This window comes from Chrysoperla carnea, chromosome 4, assembly GCF_905475395.1.
Source record: "Chrysoperla carnea chromosome 4, inChrCarn1.1, whole genome shotgun sequence".
Lineage (NCBI taxonomy): Eukaryota > Metazoa > Arthropoda > Insecta > Neuroptera > Chrysopidae > Chrysoperla > Chrysoperla carnea.
The window spans coordinates 28,095,773-28,112,374 of NC_058340.1; the positions used below are offsets into that span (position 1 = coordinate 28,095,773).

At 28.3% G+C, this 16,602-nt stretch overlaps 2 protein-coding genes across 2 annotated transcripts in view; one reads left to right on the forward strand and one right to left on the reverse strand.

Annotated features, from left to right (window-relative positions):
• The window catches only part of LOC123298643 (neurobeachin), an 865,329-nt gene that overhangs the window by 791,567 nt on the left and 57,160 nt on the right, over positions 1–16,602 (forward strand). The window lies entirely within an intron of this gene.
• Positions 6,080–7,961, reverse strand: LOC123297263 (protein mab-21). Its single transcript, XM_044878859.1, has one exon. The coding sequence runs from the start codon at positions 7,610–7,612 to the stop codon at positions 6,515–6,517; it is 1,098 nt and encodes a 365-aa protein (XP_044734794.1). The 5' UTR covers positions 7,613–7,961; the 3' UTR covers positions 6,080–6,514.

Here is a 16,602-nt window from a genome sequence, read left to right on the forward strand (position 1 = left end):
TTATTAAATATCTCCAAAAACACTATATTGTTTTGTATTTTCCATAGACATAATTTGGTTTTATACCATGCATATATGTAATATGCAAGGTATACTAAGTTTAGCCTCAAGTTTGTATGGCTTAAAAATATGGATACTACGGACAAAATTTTGGTATAGTTTTTCATAAAATCACCTAATTAGTCCTTTTTCGGTTTTCCGTCCGTCCGTCTGTGGACACGATAACTCAAAAACGAAAAAAGATATCAAGGACGTAAAAAGTGAGGTCGAGTTCGTAAATGAGCAACATATATCTTGTAAACCGTTAGAGATAGAACAAAAGTTTAAATACAAAAAACCAACAACTTTTGTTTGAAATATTTTTTTGTAAACATCACTGTTTACTCACGAGGACACACATTAGATGCAAATTTTATAGTATGTATTAATATGGGATTGTCAGTTATGTATGTGTAAAGTGATAGAGCAATCAACACTGCCTATGCATGGTATTTCAACAATTAACTCAGTCAATTGTTTGTTTTCACTTGTTTAAAAAGATGTGCAAGATTTAGGAAATATTTTCACCATTCACTGATGAATAAGCAAGCTAATAAAAGAAATATAATTCGTAGCTGTATTAGCGAGTGTTGAAATGCTAGTAAAGGGTGTTTAGACAAAGTAAAGGGTGGTGGGTCTTTTGACAGAACACTCCCAATTGAACTACTACCTTCATAACTGGGGGATCTCTGATGATTCCAATTTTAAGACCTGTATGGATTATATAGAATGTTTTAGTCAAAAATTTCGGGTACGACATCTGGTCTCGACAGAATTTTATAGCTTCATATGCTTAAAGCAGTCTCTTACTTCAGGACGTTCTCACCTTAAGTGGCAGGTTGTTCTCGAAGAGTACACAGAGTGTGGTAGAGTAGCTCCTTCGGATTTACAGGGATCAAAACTGCAAATATTGTTTTTAATTTGTACCGCAAATATTGTTTTTAATTTGTTTAATTTAATTTTTTTTTAATTTTAATTGTTAGCGTCTATTGGTTGTACGGCGTGTGGCGGTTTTACAGAGATACAGTAAGTTTTGCTATGGTGGTAGTCAAGATTATGCGACCGCTGTTTATGTTAATAAAAATTTTTGTATCTTGGGTTGTTTTTTCTTATTTATATGCTCGTCTAATTTTTATATTAAATTTTTCGACGGGTTTTTCGATTTATATCATAAATAAAAGTAAATATATTTCATTTTTAACAAACGTCATTGAAATAGATTGTTTATAATATTCTATTATATCATACTGTCGTGATATCATCTATTAAATATACTACAAACACAAGATTATATTCCTTCTCTTCTGCTTTTACAATCTGCCGAAATATTGATTACTTATATATTTATTTAGAGACAGCATACTGATTGTATTTTTTTAATATAAAAATTTTTCGTTTAATATGATAAATTATATAATTTCAAAGTTTTGTTTTGTACAACTTTTTAAAACACGGCGGCTTCGTATAGATTCAAACACGAACATGTTTTCTCATATTTCGAAACAAAATATGTTATTTGTTTATATCTGTGTTTCAAATTTCAATTTTTTTAAACCACCAAAATAAACGGTATCTTTTTTTGATAATCATTAAAAAATGTGGAAGATTTTCATAAGATCTATATTTTGCTTTTGTATTTGTTCGAAAAGCTTAGAAGCTTTCAATCAAGTGTGTTAATTTCCTGCTATAAAGACTTTAAAAACAACATCAAATAAAATTTGCAACATTGAAATCATGAAGCCGTGATCCGGCAATAATCATATTACCAGTCCAAAAATCTTGAAACCACACTAAGAAGCAACTATAATATTTTTACGGATTCTCTTCTATGTAACGAATTCCACACATCGTTAAGTGGTAAAGAAATTATCGGAAACCAAGGATAGATTCTCCAACTCTTTTCATTTTGCTTTAGATTAAGGAACTTTAAGAATAAACGATTTCTCAAGATCTGGTGGATATTATTTTATGGAGTCGATCGAAAAAAGCAATTTTTATTTTACAAATTCAATCATCCTCAGAAAACAATAAGGTCGATCACTCTTTTGTCCATCTTTTAAGCTTTTAAGCCTTTAAGCATTTCTAGTAAACAAATTAAATTGGCAAACGCTAGTGGCGTTTTTTTTTACGTTCCAGTATTTTGGAAAAGCATCAAAACCACAAGCATAAAATTAATTGAAATATGCCACTGTAAGAACTTATTGTGTTCCGAAAAAATTGTATCCAAAGTTTTTCAATTTGTTCGCATTAAAATATTACAGTTTTAAATCTTTAGACGTCAGTGATTTGTAAAATTAAGATATTACATAAATTTTTTTAAATTATTTGTTTGAAAATATTTTAAACTGATGAAAAGAAATGTTTATAAAATTACATGAAAAAATCCGAAGGAAATCATATTTTATAAAAATTTATTTTAATAATTTAAAAAAATATATATAAAAATACACAAAATAGATCACGAACCACTAAATATATATACAAATAATAAAATACGACCGATACGACTGTCAAAAATTTCTAGTAATATTATTCGTGTTTAATATATTAAAATAAATGTATTTGAAAATATCACTCAAACATGACACTATTTTTCTAAATAGTAAATTGCTTTTCTTTGCTTCAGAGTATGTTTTTCACGAAAAGAAATTTAAATATTCAATTGTTATACCATGCATATATGTAATATGCAAGGTATACTAAGTTTAGTCCCAAGTTTGTAACGATTAAAAATATTGATGCTAAACAAAAATTTTTGGTATAGGTGTTCATAAAATCACCTAATTAGTCCATTTACGGTTGTCTGCCTGTCGTCTGTCGTCTGTCTGTCCGTCTGTCATCACGATTACTCAAAAACGAGAAGAGATATAAAGCTGAAATTTTTATAGCGTTCTGATGACGTAAAAAGTGAGGAAAGTTCGTAAATGAGCAACATAGATTAATTGGGTAAAAAAATAACCAACTTTTGTTTGAAACATTTTTTCGTAAATATCACTGTTTACCCGTGAGGGCGCAAATTAGGCGTAAATTGTATAGTAAGTAATTATGGGAATATCAGTTATGTATGTGTGACATGCATGTATGTGTAATGTGATAGAGTCATCAACACTGTCTGTCTATGGTATTTCAACAATTAACTCAGTCAATTGTTTGTTTTCACTTGTTTTTATTATCATTTTTATGTTTTTCACAAATAAAATTTACATTCGTTTGTTTTATTAGTTTTTGTTAATTTATTTTGTTCTCATTTTGGCTGACAATCAAATTAGAAATATTTTCGGTTGTTTAAAAATTGAATTATTTTTCTTATTAGTTAGTTTTGGATCATTAATTTCAAACCAATTTACGAGTTTTGATTAAAAAATATGATCGTCAACTTTTGTTAAATATTTAAAAAATGTTTTTCTGATTTGTGGATGTGCAAAATAAAAGTTACGGATTCAACTGTGGTTATAGAATTTTCAAACAGCAGTAACTTTATGGTGTATGTATTCCATTTAATCTAAAAAAACATTGCCAACTAAACAATCATTGTTTTCTTTAGACAACAATAAATGCAGATGATAAACAAAGAGACAAAGCGAAGCTTATTTCATCAAAATATGCACTTTAATCGAAGCGAGGAATCCCTGTTTCTTGATTTTATATTTCTGCACTTTCATCGTGAAATGTACGAAAATAAAAAACCTATTTTTGAATCATATTACATTCTACGAAGGCCACTAATTTTTTCTTACATTTAACAGAAAATTCTTATGCCTTATAATGAAAACTGTTAAAGATATTTCATGCATATCTTTCAGCTAATATTTACAGCAAAGTGTCCACTTCTTGGAGCGTTTTAAGATAAAGTTTTGAGTAGAGGGAACCAAATATATATAGGGCATGCATAGGACAATTTTGAATACCTCAGGTTCTTCCCAATTTTTAGCTGTTTCTTAAAAATGATGTTTTATTAAATTAAACAATGATTATTTTCTTAAGAGCATTTAAAAAAACTTAAACTATTCATATTTTATAAAATGTGTTAAAATAGGCTCTTAAGGACGTTACCAAAAAAGCGAATGTATGAAAATATTTTAGACCTACATTTCAAATTTTGAGGGCTGTTAGAACTTAGGAAAATCAAGGGTAAAATTTTTCGGCATATACAATAGTTTTTGAAATATTGATCCCTAAAAATTTAGAGAATCATTTATAGAAGAAATACATATTTTCTTAACGCAAATGCCATTTATTTCATCACTTTAAAAGTATTTTTTGGAAAAACGAGTACCGCTTGTTAAAATTTTCTTTATAGGAAAATCTTATCATATTTTTAACTATTGAATATTAGTTTCCCAAATTAATATTGGGAAAATTTGCCTGGTTGCATAATAAAGCATACCTTTAAAAACACTTCTTTATGGGATTTAAAGGTTAAAAACGCAAACTATAACGGCTCAAATCTATAAACTTAACAATCTAAGGTGCATATAAAGGGCATTAATGAGAATGCATGATTAAAAGATGATCCTAAGAAACACGTGGCTTTTTGGGAACGTCCTTACGTAATTGTTTTATTTTTATTATCTTTTTTTTGAGTGGGTGATTCTTAATTAGGATGCGATTTTTTATGAAATCAATTTAATTTTTTCTTTCTCTTCGTAAATTTACCTACCTATAGTTATCGAAAAGTATGATTCTTACTTGTCATATAATTTTGTCGACTTCTAACAGAATTCAAATTCACAATTAAAAAAATTACTCCAAATATTCTTATAAATATAACCGCAAATTATCCTAATTTTTATTTTAGAATTTTTATAAGCTATTCAATCTTAGCAAATAAATTCGCCGTTTAATATTTTCAAATAAACTTTATGAGTTTATTTTTGGAATGAAGTTTGTAACATGACGACGCGTCGGAAGCCTCAGGTATCCCATTACTATACTTCTAAGACTTTATATTTGAATATAAAATAAATATTTTATATCCAATAAGAGAGGAACGCAATGATATTTCATTTTTTATATATGTCTTAAATTTTTTACTACGAAATAAATCAAAACCAAACACATATTATTCAAATAAATTATATAAAACTTTTATTACAAAAAAAAACATTACTAAACAATATAATAAATACATACACGATAATAATAATAGATAATACAGTAGAACCCCGCTTAAACGCAAACTATGATTACTATTTTTGTTTTTAAATTTCACTCATTTATACATTCAAAAAAAAATGTTTGTAATAAAATTTATTTTATATAAAAGTGTGTCCGAACACTATTTGTTTTAAACACACGGTAAAAATTGACGATAAAAGTTTGATATAAGTATGATTTTTAAAGAAATTATCTTGTCAAATGCATTGCCTATGAAATCGGTTAATATGTAGTAATTTATTCAAAATATAAAAATATCTAATTTATTTAAAAATTATTTATCGTTTGTAAAAATTGTACTAGTAACATTACCGGTGTATACAAGAGTATTAATTTTGCCACACTTTGAATTTTAATTTCAAAATGCATCGAACGCTTTGGCTAAAAACGCTAGCTGATTTATTTATATTTTGAAATAATACTACAAATTCAATTTAAATTCTTTTTGTCATTTATACCATTTTTTTCGCTTAGTGCAGAATCTAAATTAGCCCTACCTCGCAGAAATTTATATAACTTTATTCTACAGCCAATTTCATGAGGAACCCAGACAATTTTTTATATTCCTCATTCAAATAAATCCTCATTGTCTTTTGTAATTAATTAATAGTTCATTGTTTAAATGGGACTTTTCCTCCATCAAAACGTCTATCACTTGCATTAATATTTCATATATTTTTCAATTAATACAAATTATTACAAGGTATTGAATTTTTAAACTAGCTTCCTCAGCGCTAGTTTTGTTTCACAATCAAAGGGCAATTTTGATTTACCACAATTGACGATGGTAGAACCGTAAAATAAAGATTTTAACATATGGTTGCGAGAAAAATGAAAATTCTTTCAATTTTTTCTTTAAAATTTAAAAACACATTTTGTTTATTTTCTCAAAAGTATAAAAATGTTATTTGTATCACTATGGGACGGTCAACCCAAACTCAACTACCTTAACATTTCGAATAATCAGGATTCTACTGTAATAATAATCATATAGAATAATGAATAATTATAACCTGTAGTACATTTTGACATTTGCAATATTACATTTATAGATGGCTACAATGATTGACATATATGTAAAGTAAATGCAAAAAACTTCTGATATAAAATATATTCAGTATGCCTGCTGCGAGTGATTCCAGTTCACTTTTATATTATATTATATGATATGAGCAGTTGACAATCACACTAACTGGACACTCGTTAAGGATTTGATGAAGAATTGTCTATCATTCATCTTTACGATAACAAAAAAAAAAAAGAAAAAAAAGAAACGTACATAAATCGTTCGATTTCTCTCACAACAACAAAACACAAATTATAACTTTTCTAAACACCGACTATTTGTTAACATTTCACGTGTTAATCGCCACACTTGTTTTGCTGCATTCTCTAATGCACTTGGTGATTTACCTTTGAATAAATCTAAATTTGGCAGAAAATAATGTGGACATCGTCTACATTGTAAACAAGATATTAATTGTAGGAATATACCATTAATTCGATCACCTAAACATGCTTCGTCCCATTCTAATTCCCGCGGATGCTTTTCACATTCGTATAATAGTAAAGTCTTCATATGGTAACTAGTAACAGGATTCCCAGGTAAATCTAAATGACGATCACGTAATGTTTTTAATATACTTAAACACCGCCGTCGGCAACCACCTTGTAACAATCGATTTTCCGCTTCAATAAATGATAAAACCCAAGCATCACCTTCCATGGCAGATTGTTTACCTTGTAACGCTATACATTCCTTCGATAATAAATCAAATCCTTCCGTTTTTACTTCAACCACTAAATTAGGATGGGGCCATGGTATTTGGGGTATTGGCCAATGTGCCGCTGATCGGGGCCATAAACCAGCGCATTTAAATGCGGGGGTTATTTGTACGATATATCGTTCACGTATGCGTAATTTCACTTCAGTTGTATCGGCGATCATTTTGACAATATCACGATAGGAACATTTATCACAAGCTTGTGCTACTAAGGTTTGAAAACGTGATCTGATTTTTCGCGCTGATAAATATCCAGATGCCGTGATAAATTCCACCCATAATGACATCGATCGTTTACGACCATCACTTAATTTTAACACTGCACACCCGGGTAATGTACCATCATCCACAAAATTAAGCACACCCATTTGATTTAAATAGATGACAATTTCAAATTCAACCGGTGATATGACTTCTAAACCATCATACCGTCCATTATAATCGGTTAAGGACGATATGAAACGTGGTTCTTGTACTTCGACTTCTTTTAACACATCCTGGACAACACGACAAATTTCTTGGATTGTTTTATTAATTTGAATTTTTCGCGCTTGAACACGTTCACTAAAATATTTATTCATTTGATAGACCATTTTGGATTGGGCTGCAATCATATCAGGTGGCACTAACATTTTTGAAAAAGTTTTGATAATAATTTTCTTAAACAGATAATTTCCAAGCACTAATTTGTTCACTAATCACATTTCTTGAGTAGTTTTATAAAGAATCCAGGATGTTTGTTGAAGTAAACTTTTATGGATCAGGTTTGGTGATAGGTTGATACGGTTTTGTGGAAGTGGTATTCAGTTATAGACGTTTTTCACCGTTGTATGATTGTAAAATGTAGCGACATCGATCGACACTTCGTCATTACCCATTCACTAGGGCCTATATGTATGTGTTATCTCCTTTGTTTCAGGTAGTGATATTTGTACTACAATGTTGTTATATCACGTATGTATTTATTTTTCCCTTGTTGTTGTTTGAAGCGGGAGGTCCTCCTTTCTTCTTCGATACCAAACAAACAAACACACACAAACTTCAATAACATAGCTCTATGTCACTCACACCAATTGTATTTAAAATAAATCATTAAGTTTTTTTTCTTTGTCAGTTTATAGTAAAATATTTTTTAAGGGTGGGGTTTTTGCTCAATATCCAACTACTGTATGGTTTTTTTTAATGATTTTGAAGGGAGTTTACTTCTCACTTCTTAGGCGGTAAAGCTTTTGATTATGTTTATTGTGTATTTTAGTAATCACAGATATGTCAAAGATGACGAATGAATTTTTTTGCCGTCTTCATTCTGAAACTCCGTAACATTTTGTTACTTTAAAATTGATCTTACACGAAGTGCGTTAGTGATTTTTGGATGTGAAAGTGTGTTCGAAATTTTCGACGTACTAATTTTTCGGTAACGTTTATAAATTTTCATATATTTCATACACAGCAAAAACAACACATTCTCTTAAACAAACGTAAACATCTATGGAAAAATAATTTTTAAATTTTTCATAATTTTTTTTCTTTTTAGACTTAATTTTTGGGTGAAAATAAAATAAAATTTATATATGTACAAAACCTAACAATTCGGGTGTATACAATCACTGAATAATGTATTAATATATGAGAGATGTGTAGTCCCTTGTAAAGAGGTGTTACAGTCCGCGCAAGGAGGCTGGCCTTGCAAAACATCTCGCTTTCATCTTCACCACCCATGAGATTTTATATACACTATGCTATATCAACGCATGCGTTCATATAGTATTACTTATAACGTGTACACAATAGTGTTGTATGCATACATATATTTCTAAGCTGCTGGATTTTCATTCAAAATTGAAGATTTTCCTTTTTTTATGTTTTTGAAATTTTTATTACAACAAAGACAATCTTGTTCATCATGCGTCTATAAATTTGAAATTAATGTATTTTCAGTCGTTTTAGAAACTCATGAAATTTTATGAAAATGTGCAAACATAAAAACATTATTTTACAATTTTAGTAAAAACCTTTTACACCGACGTTATTGTAGGGCCAGAAAATAGATTTTGTTGAATTCAAATTTAGAAAAAACAACGACACATCTAAAATAGTTATGGAAAAGATATGAAGCACTCAATGTTAATATTTAAAGAGCATTCCGATTTTTCCTACGCGGTTAGAAAAATGATTTCTATCACATTTATTAATTTTATGGTGGAAACACAAGGAAGTAGGTTCAAAAGAGCAAACTTAAGTCTTTAAGAGAAACTGCAGTTTTAACACACGCCTTTTGAAGAAACAAATATTTAAAATAAAAAAACTTAAATTAAGAAATAATATTGAGTAAAAAGCATTTTTTAAACGTATAAAAATATTGGAAAACTTTCGAAATCACAGGCAATTAAATTTTTTCTACCACATTTATTAATTTTATGGTGGAAACGCAAGGAAGTATGAAAGAGCAAAATTATATCTTTAAGAGAAACTGCAGTTTTAACACACGCATTTTGAAGAAACAAATATTTTTAAATAAAAAAAGTTAATTCAGGAATAAAGTTGAGTAAAATACACTTAAACGTATAGAAATAATGGAAAACTTTCGAAATCACAGACAATTAAATTTTTCCTATCTCATTGATTAATTTAATGGTTGAAACGCAAGGACATATAAAAGAACAAAACCAAGTGTTTTATAGAAACGCCAGTTTTAACAAGCCTTTTGAAGAAAAAATAAATTGTAAAATAAAAAAAAATTAAATTAAGAAATAAAATTAAGTAAAAAACATATTTTATTTAAACATTTATGTTTTTTTTCTACGTGAAATCTTTATGCGCACCTTTAATTGATAAAAAATCAATTAAGTCGATATATAAGCTACTATTTAATTATTTTTCCATGTTGTAATATAATAGCCTTGACAAAGACTCAATTCAGAGAAATAATTATAAAAATCGTCAGTTTTGTATTGAAAAAGACAAAACAAAATGAATGACTTGTCTTTTTCTATTTTTTGCATCTTCTGCATTTAATTGTATAAAACAATAGTATTGAATGTTTTAAGGTATGATTATTTTCTGTGGGTACTATTTTCAACTGCAAAAAAAAATCTTCACAAGCATTGTCGTAGAAAAACTGCACACCGGTATAACGAGTTACGTAATTCCAACCCATTCAACAGCAGTTAAATAAGTGCCCTTTAGAAATTCACACCTAATTTTACTGATTCGCATATTTGAATTTTGATGTCGGCCATGTGGCCGTTGCGCCTGGCGCGCAGTTGGCGCAAATTGGATATCGAATTTCCATACACTTTTCGTACTAATTGCGGTCATTTCATCAATAACTTGCCGAACGTTGTATTCAAAGTGTCGAACATTCTCTGGTTTATCGGCGTAGACAAGAGACTTTATATATCTCCAAAGAAAATAATCTAAGGAGCTTAGATCCCACGAACTTGAACAGAGTAAGTAACAGGACTAGTACGGGAAAAAATAAAAAATTTCAACAATTTGCAAGGTTTGTTCTGACGTGAGTCTATTCATTATGAAATAGCAAACTAAACTAAACACAAAGCACCTATCTGGTGGGAAATTGATTATCAAACAAGTACAATAGTTGCCAAGTCAATGATATGAACTTATAAAACAAGTAACCTTTAGCTACTTTAATATTGATAACCTGGCGTTAGGCTTCAAAACCATAGCCTGTTGAAACTAAACAAGCAAACGATAAGAAATTATCGTATTCCAGCACTGTCAGACTGCTTTTTGACTGATCTTTTTCTTCAAATAAATACAAATAACTGAATGTAATATACTTTCGTTTCAAAATATTAACAACCGTTGTTGGAAGACACTGTAGAATTAAATATGCATTTATTTATATATTCATTTAGTAAACATACCTTTAATAAATAAAGTATCATTTACATACTACAATTTACTTGTTGTCAATTTTGTTCAAATTCTAAAAAGTTCTGTTCGTTTAAATCCTAATAATTGTTGTTATTTTACATGTAATGAATTTTAATCTTCAATTCATTTGGAAGAAACATTTTGTTTCAAAAATAAGAAAAATTATGTCAGCTGTACAATTAAATCTAAGATTCGACATCCCACATAAACCAGACAACGCATATCCTAAACCAGTGATTCTATAAAATCACGAACCGCTAAATTAGTAGAAACAGTTAATGAAATGTTTCAAAAGTCTGTTTTTAAGCAAATTCCCTCCCCGACTTTGAATATTTATACTTGTTTAAGAATACTTTCTCCCCGTTTTAAAAAAAAATGCTACGTTTCGATACTTTTTGAATACAAAGCCGTTACAAAAATATCCTTTTAGAAAATTTATAGAATCGAATTTTTCAAATTTGGATACAGTTGAATCCATATAAACTATTACTCTTTTCTTGGATGGTTGTTTTCACTAGAGACAAATACTGGCTAGAATAAATTATTCTAATTTGTTATTTAATTTATTCGAATAAATGCAAGTTTATTGTAAATGTTTATCTAAATGTAACTATTAGAATATTTAAATCCATCTTTAGACACAAGTATAAACGAAACTAGTTTTGAGTCAGTGCAACTTTCTTACTTATTGTAAACAGTATTACACCATATTTGAGCTGCATATCCAATAAATATTAATAATTATTCAAAAATAGACATATTTAAAGACAAACATTATTTAAAATTAGCATTTATTTTATACTAAGCAAATTTTAATGACAACATGGCAGCTTATGTTGTTTTTCACCTAAAGTGTATGCTCTTAATTGAAGAAGGTTTTTTTTTATTAAAATACTTTAAAGACTCCATTTTAATGACAACAATTAAATTCAACCAATCAAAAGGAAACTAGCTACTTCAATTAATTTTTTTAAACGGTTGCAATTACTTCAGATTGGTTGCCAGAAGTGAAAAGTAATATAATAACTAGTTTGTTTTGTATTTTGCCTTTTATGTAATTCTCGCAATTAGTCACATTACACTTCGAGTGATAAAAATATTTAAGAATTTTTAATCTCGATTTGTAAACTATAAAATCGATTGGAAGTATTTTCTTGTTCTTACCATGGACTTATAAATAACTTAACGTATATATATATATATATAAGTAACGTCCCGAAAAAGATAATTTTAAAATGGATGACGACTCCTTTCGACACAACGTCAGGAATGAATTTCTGACGACTCTTTTCCTATTGAAATCGAATGGGGACTGAAAAATGTTTATTTTACTGTAAAAATTACGCTATTATCAGAATGAAATAATGCAGTTTTCCTAGGTTGCAAGATTAAAAATTTTTTAACATGCGTACAAGCGTATATTATCTATAGTATAATTAGTATTAAAAGGAATCGAATCAAATCGAGGGGGGGGGGGGCTAGCCTGCCTAACTTATAAAGATTTCAATTTTTCCGATTCATGTAGATCGCATTATTATTTTCTGTTAACTCAAATTAACTTCACTCTTGAAAAAATCAAGATACTTAAAATGGAACCTTTAAACTATATGGCATCTCTGACACCATAAATTTATTTTGGACGTCATTTCTTAGATTGCAATCCTTCGTGGAAAAAGACCTTCATGACCCTGGGAAATTATTAATCAATTACAAAATTTCGAGTTCGTTATTCGAAGCGTCAACATGGGCAACGTACCTAAGTTTTCCTCACCTGATGAATGCTACAATGTCGGGTTTTTGTCTGAGTTCTTCGTTTCTACGAATTTATCAGTTTCCTTCTTCTTTCGCGATGCTAAAAACAGACGATAGAATAACACACTGTATAATGAATTTAAACCAAAATCGAGTGAATACAATCAATTAACTGAGTTAATGGTTGAAATACCATGTATAGACAGTGTTAATTATGAAATCGGTTTTCTTTTTATATCATGTAAGTAAATAAAGCCACATATGCATAAATATCAAGCACATATATCTGATATTCCCATTTAATACATACTATATGATTTGCACCCTCACGGGTAAACAGTGATGATTACGAAAAAAATTTTCAAACAAAAGTTGTTAAACTTTTGTTCTATCTCTAACGGTTTATAAGATGGATTCTGCGGACCCAAGAGCCAATTGGCCTATGTTGCTCATTTACGAACTCGACCTCACTTCTTGCATCTTGAGCACGCTATGAAAATTTCAACTTGATCTTTTTTCGTTTTTTAGTTATCGTGTCCATAGACAGACAGACAACCGAAAATGGGCTAAATAAGTGATTTTATTAACACCAATACCAACCTTTTGTTCGTATCAATATTTTTAAGCGTTACAAACTTGGGACAAAACTTAGTATACCTTGACATATTTCATATATGCATGGTATAACAATAAAAATCAGATCCATGGGCATTTTAAAATTGAATTTAATGTATACTTATTTATAATATAAATTATATACTTTTAAAATGTTATTAATAAAACTAAATATACGTTTAACCGTTTGTTTTACGAACGATATGTGTTTCTCAGAGCTAAATTTTGATGTAATATACTACGAATATGCATCCTCACTCATAATATAAATGTAAAAGCGCTACAGGGGAATTATACACAACAACAACAACAACAACAAAAAACATACATATCTCGTGATTGAGTTAATTTTTATTTATTTTATCGATTACATGCTGTTTATATAAAAAAATACACACATGCAACTACAGAAAAAATACAAATATTTTTTTATAAAGGTAGTATACTCGTGACAATAAAAATAATGCTGATATTTCCGCCAAATAAACTTCTCGATTTTATTTATTTAAGAAAAATCGATTCTTGGTATTTGTTTATTATAGTATAATCGGAATTCTAAATTTCCCCTTTTTTGTAAGTAAGTAAGATTAGATACTAAATAAAGTTGTATCAGTTTGTTTTGATTTTAATAAGAAGCCAATAAGTTCTCGACCTTGAAGTCGAGTAGCGAATGTATGTTCAATTTAAGAGGCTATGTAGCTTTTACTAACTTTAGACTCTTTACTCGGTTCGAATGTATTTAATAATTAATTTTCAAATCAGAGACAAAATATTATAAATTAGAAAACTGAATGTTTCTAGGAAATTTTAGAATAAGTTACCCTTAATTATTATGACTGCTATGGTTGTAAATAGTTAATGATTCTGATTTTGTATATATTAAAAGATTTTCATATTTTGTAATTTGAAAATCGTTAAAAAAACTTTCATCAAATAGAAAAGTTGCATTAATTTCTTTTTGTCATAAATTCATATATAAATGAAAGAATAATTCATCTAAAGAATATTTAAGTAATTTTTCTTTTAAATTAATAATTACATTTTTTTATTAATTACTTGTAATAAAAATACATATATTTTTGATTAAATAAAACGGTAGTGGATTATTAACCTCCGTTGAGGCTGTGAGCCAATCGGTTTCTAGGGAAATTTGCGTTATAATATAATGAAAGCCAGCCGAAAGACAAACCATTTATCATTATTCATGTTATTTTATCATTTATCGCGATGGCGTTACGAGGTGTTGACGTGACTGCTGTTTGAATTTATCGTTTAGAAAAACCATTTCCAATTGTAAATAAAAAAACATGCAACTTTGCTATTGTTATAAAAAACAAGTTGAACGTATGAACTATCTTAAATACATCAAAAATTTACTGAAATAATGGTGGTTGAAGAATATAAAAATATCATTTTTATTCAATAAAGCAATCACAGTATGTGATAAATATTATTATTTTATTGCAAATTTTAATTCGACTTTATGAATGCGTGTACAAGTCATCAAATTTTTTAGAATCGTTTTTTAATATTTTATTTAATTTTTATTTGGTTTTATTATTTTGATTCTTAGTTTTATTCTTATAATTAAAATAACTTTGAATTGCCTGGTATGGTTTCTATTTTGGTACATTTTAATCTAAGATTGTTCTTCTTACTAAATCTTTCACCTCTCTATTTTTAAAATAAAAATGTTGAGGTAAATGAAGACAATAATTTCCAATTTTCACCACGAGCCTACCGAATTTTTTATTCATCTGATATTTTTTATGGTTTTAAGTTTGATGTTGGTGAAAACGATTCTAAGGATATGCCCTGGAAAGTTTCACTGGAAAATTCAGATAAACTACTTTTTTTAGAATCTTAAAACCCAGCTAGCTGGCGATAATAATTCGTAAACAAGAAGTGGACCTGTTTCAGTTAACTCCGCCAACTGGCGATAATAATTCGTACTATTTAAAACAGTAAATAGATTTTTAATCTATTTCCCTGCGTTTTTCTAATCTAAAGCATTAAAAAATATGGAAACATCTAGGAAAAGTACAAATCAACTTAAATCAACAAAACAGATTAAAAAAACTATTTTTGGATATAAATCAAATTTAACATATTAACTTCGACACAAGTCTATCTAAACCTTTTTTCACTTCGATAGATAGCTTCGCAAATTCGAATTATCGAAAATACCTATGAGTTGGGAAAATTATAAATTACGGTTTTTATGCCTGGATATTTACTTTGGTTTGGTTTGATGCACTAGAATAGATGTACCAAAAAAATTATGAACCTAACTCAAAATCACCAAAATAGATTATAAAAACTTAAAGAACCATTTTTGGATTAAAAATTAAAATTTAGCATATTCAAAATTAATTTCAATGCACGTAAATAATCCAGAACTTTTTTCACTTCGGTAAGTTTGTAAGATAATTTGTGTACTCTTGCTTGTATACTGTTATGATAAATTTTTATGAAAAACAAATAATAATAATCCACATACATCTCAGTTGACTCTCGTTATTTTGTACTTAATTAATTTTAATTAAAACGTATATTAAATATCATTAGTCCAATCAAGCGAAAGTATTTATAAAATATAACAGTTTGCATTGAATAATAATATTTTAACAGGCGACATTTTCGAAAATATGTCTTTTATGATATTATTTTTATAAAAATACAAACTAATTAGACACTTTATATACGGCATACTTAAAATGTTTATGCAAAATATTTGAACAAGATACCGTTGCATATTTTCATATTATGTTATATTAATTATCATACATCAAGTTTCTTGAATATCCTGAGATCAAAAATCCTTGAAAATAGAAACACGCCAAATACTTTTAAATTTCTTTCATTCTAATTAAATCTCAAACGCTAGGTCACCTACTAATTTTGAAGATTTGAAATTTTTTAAATTATTTTTAATATCCATCATGTGAGGCGCAAAAAAAATTGATATAACCAGGTATTATTGAAACAAATCATTTTAAACATTTGACTACCTAGTTAAACATTTTTCTTTAAGGAAAATATTTTGTTTGGTATATGATATTTTACTTGGTTGGCGAATATTTGCTTGGCCAGCATAATTTACCTTTTAAGATGGCCAGCATAATATACCATCAGTATGTGTCTGGCCTAAGAAAACTAACAGGCTTCTTATTGCTGATTCTCAATACGTTTCAACTAACAAAATTTTTGAAGAATTTTATAATTGTCACCTGAACACAAGTATTTACTCTTGTATGACGTCGTACTTATACAGAAAATAAAATTAAGGAGGATCCCTCACCAGTAATAGAAAAAAATAAATTAGTAGAAAATGATCCAAATTTTTAGTATGTTG

Excerpts from the sequence above, each read along its gene's own strand:
- LOC123297263 (XM_044878859.1), bottom strand. The coding sequence starts at position 7,612 with ATGTTAGTGCCACCTGATATGATTGCAGCCCAATCCAAAATGGTCTAT.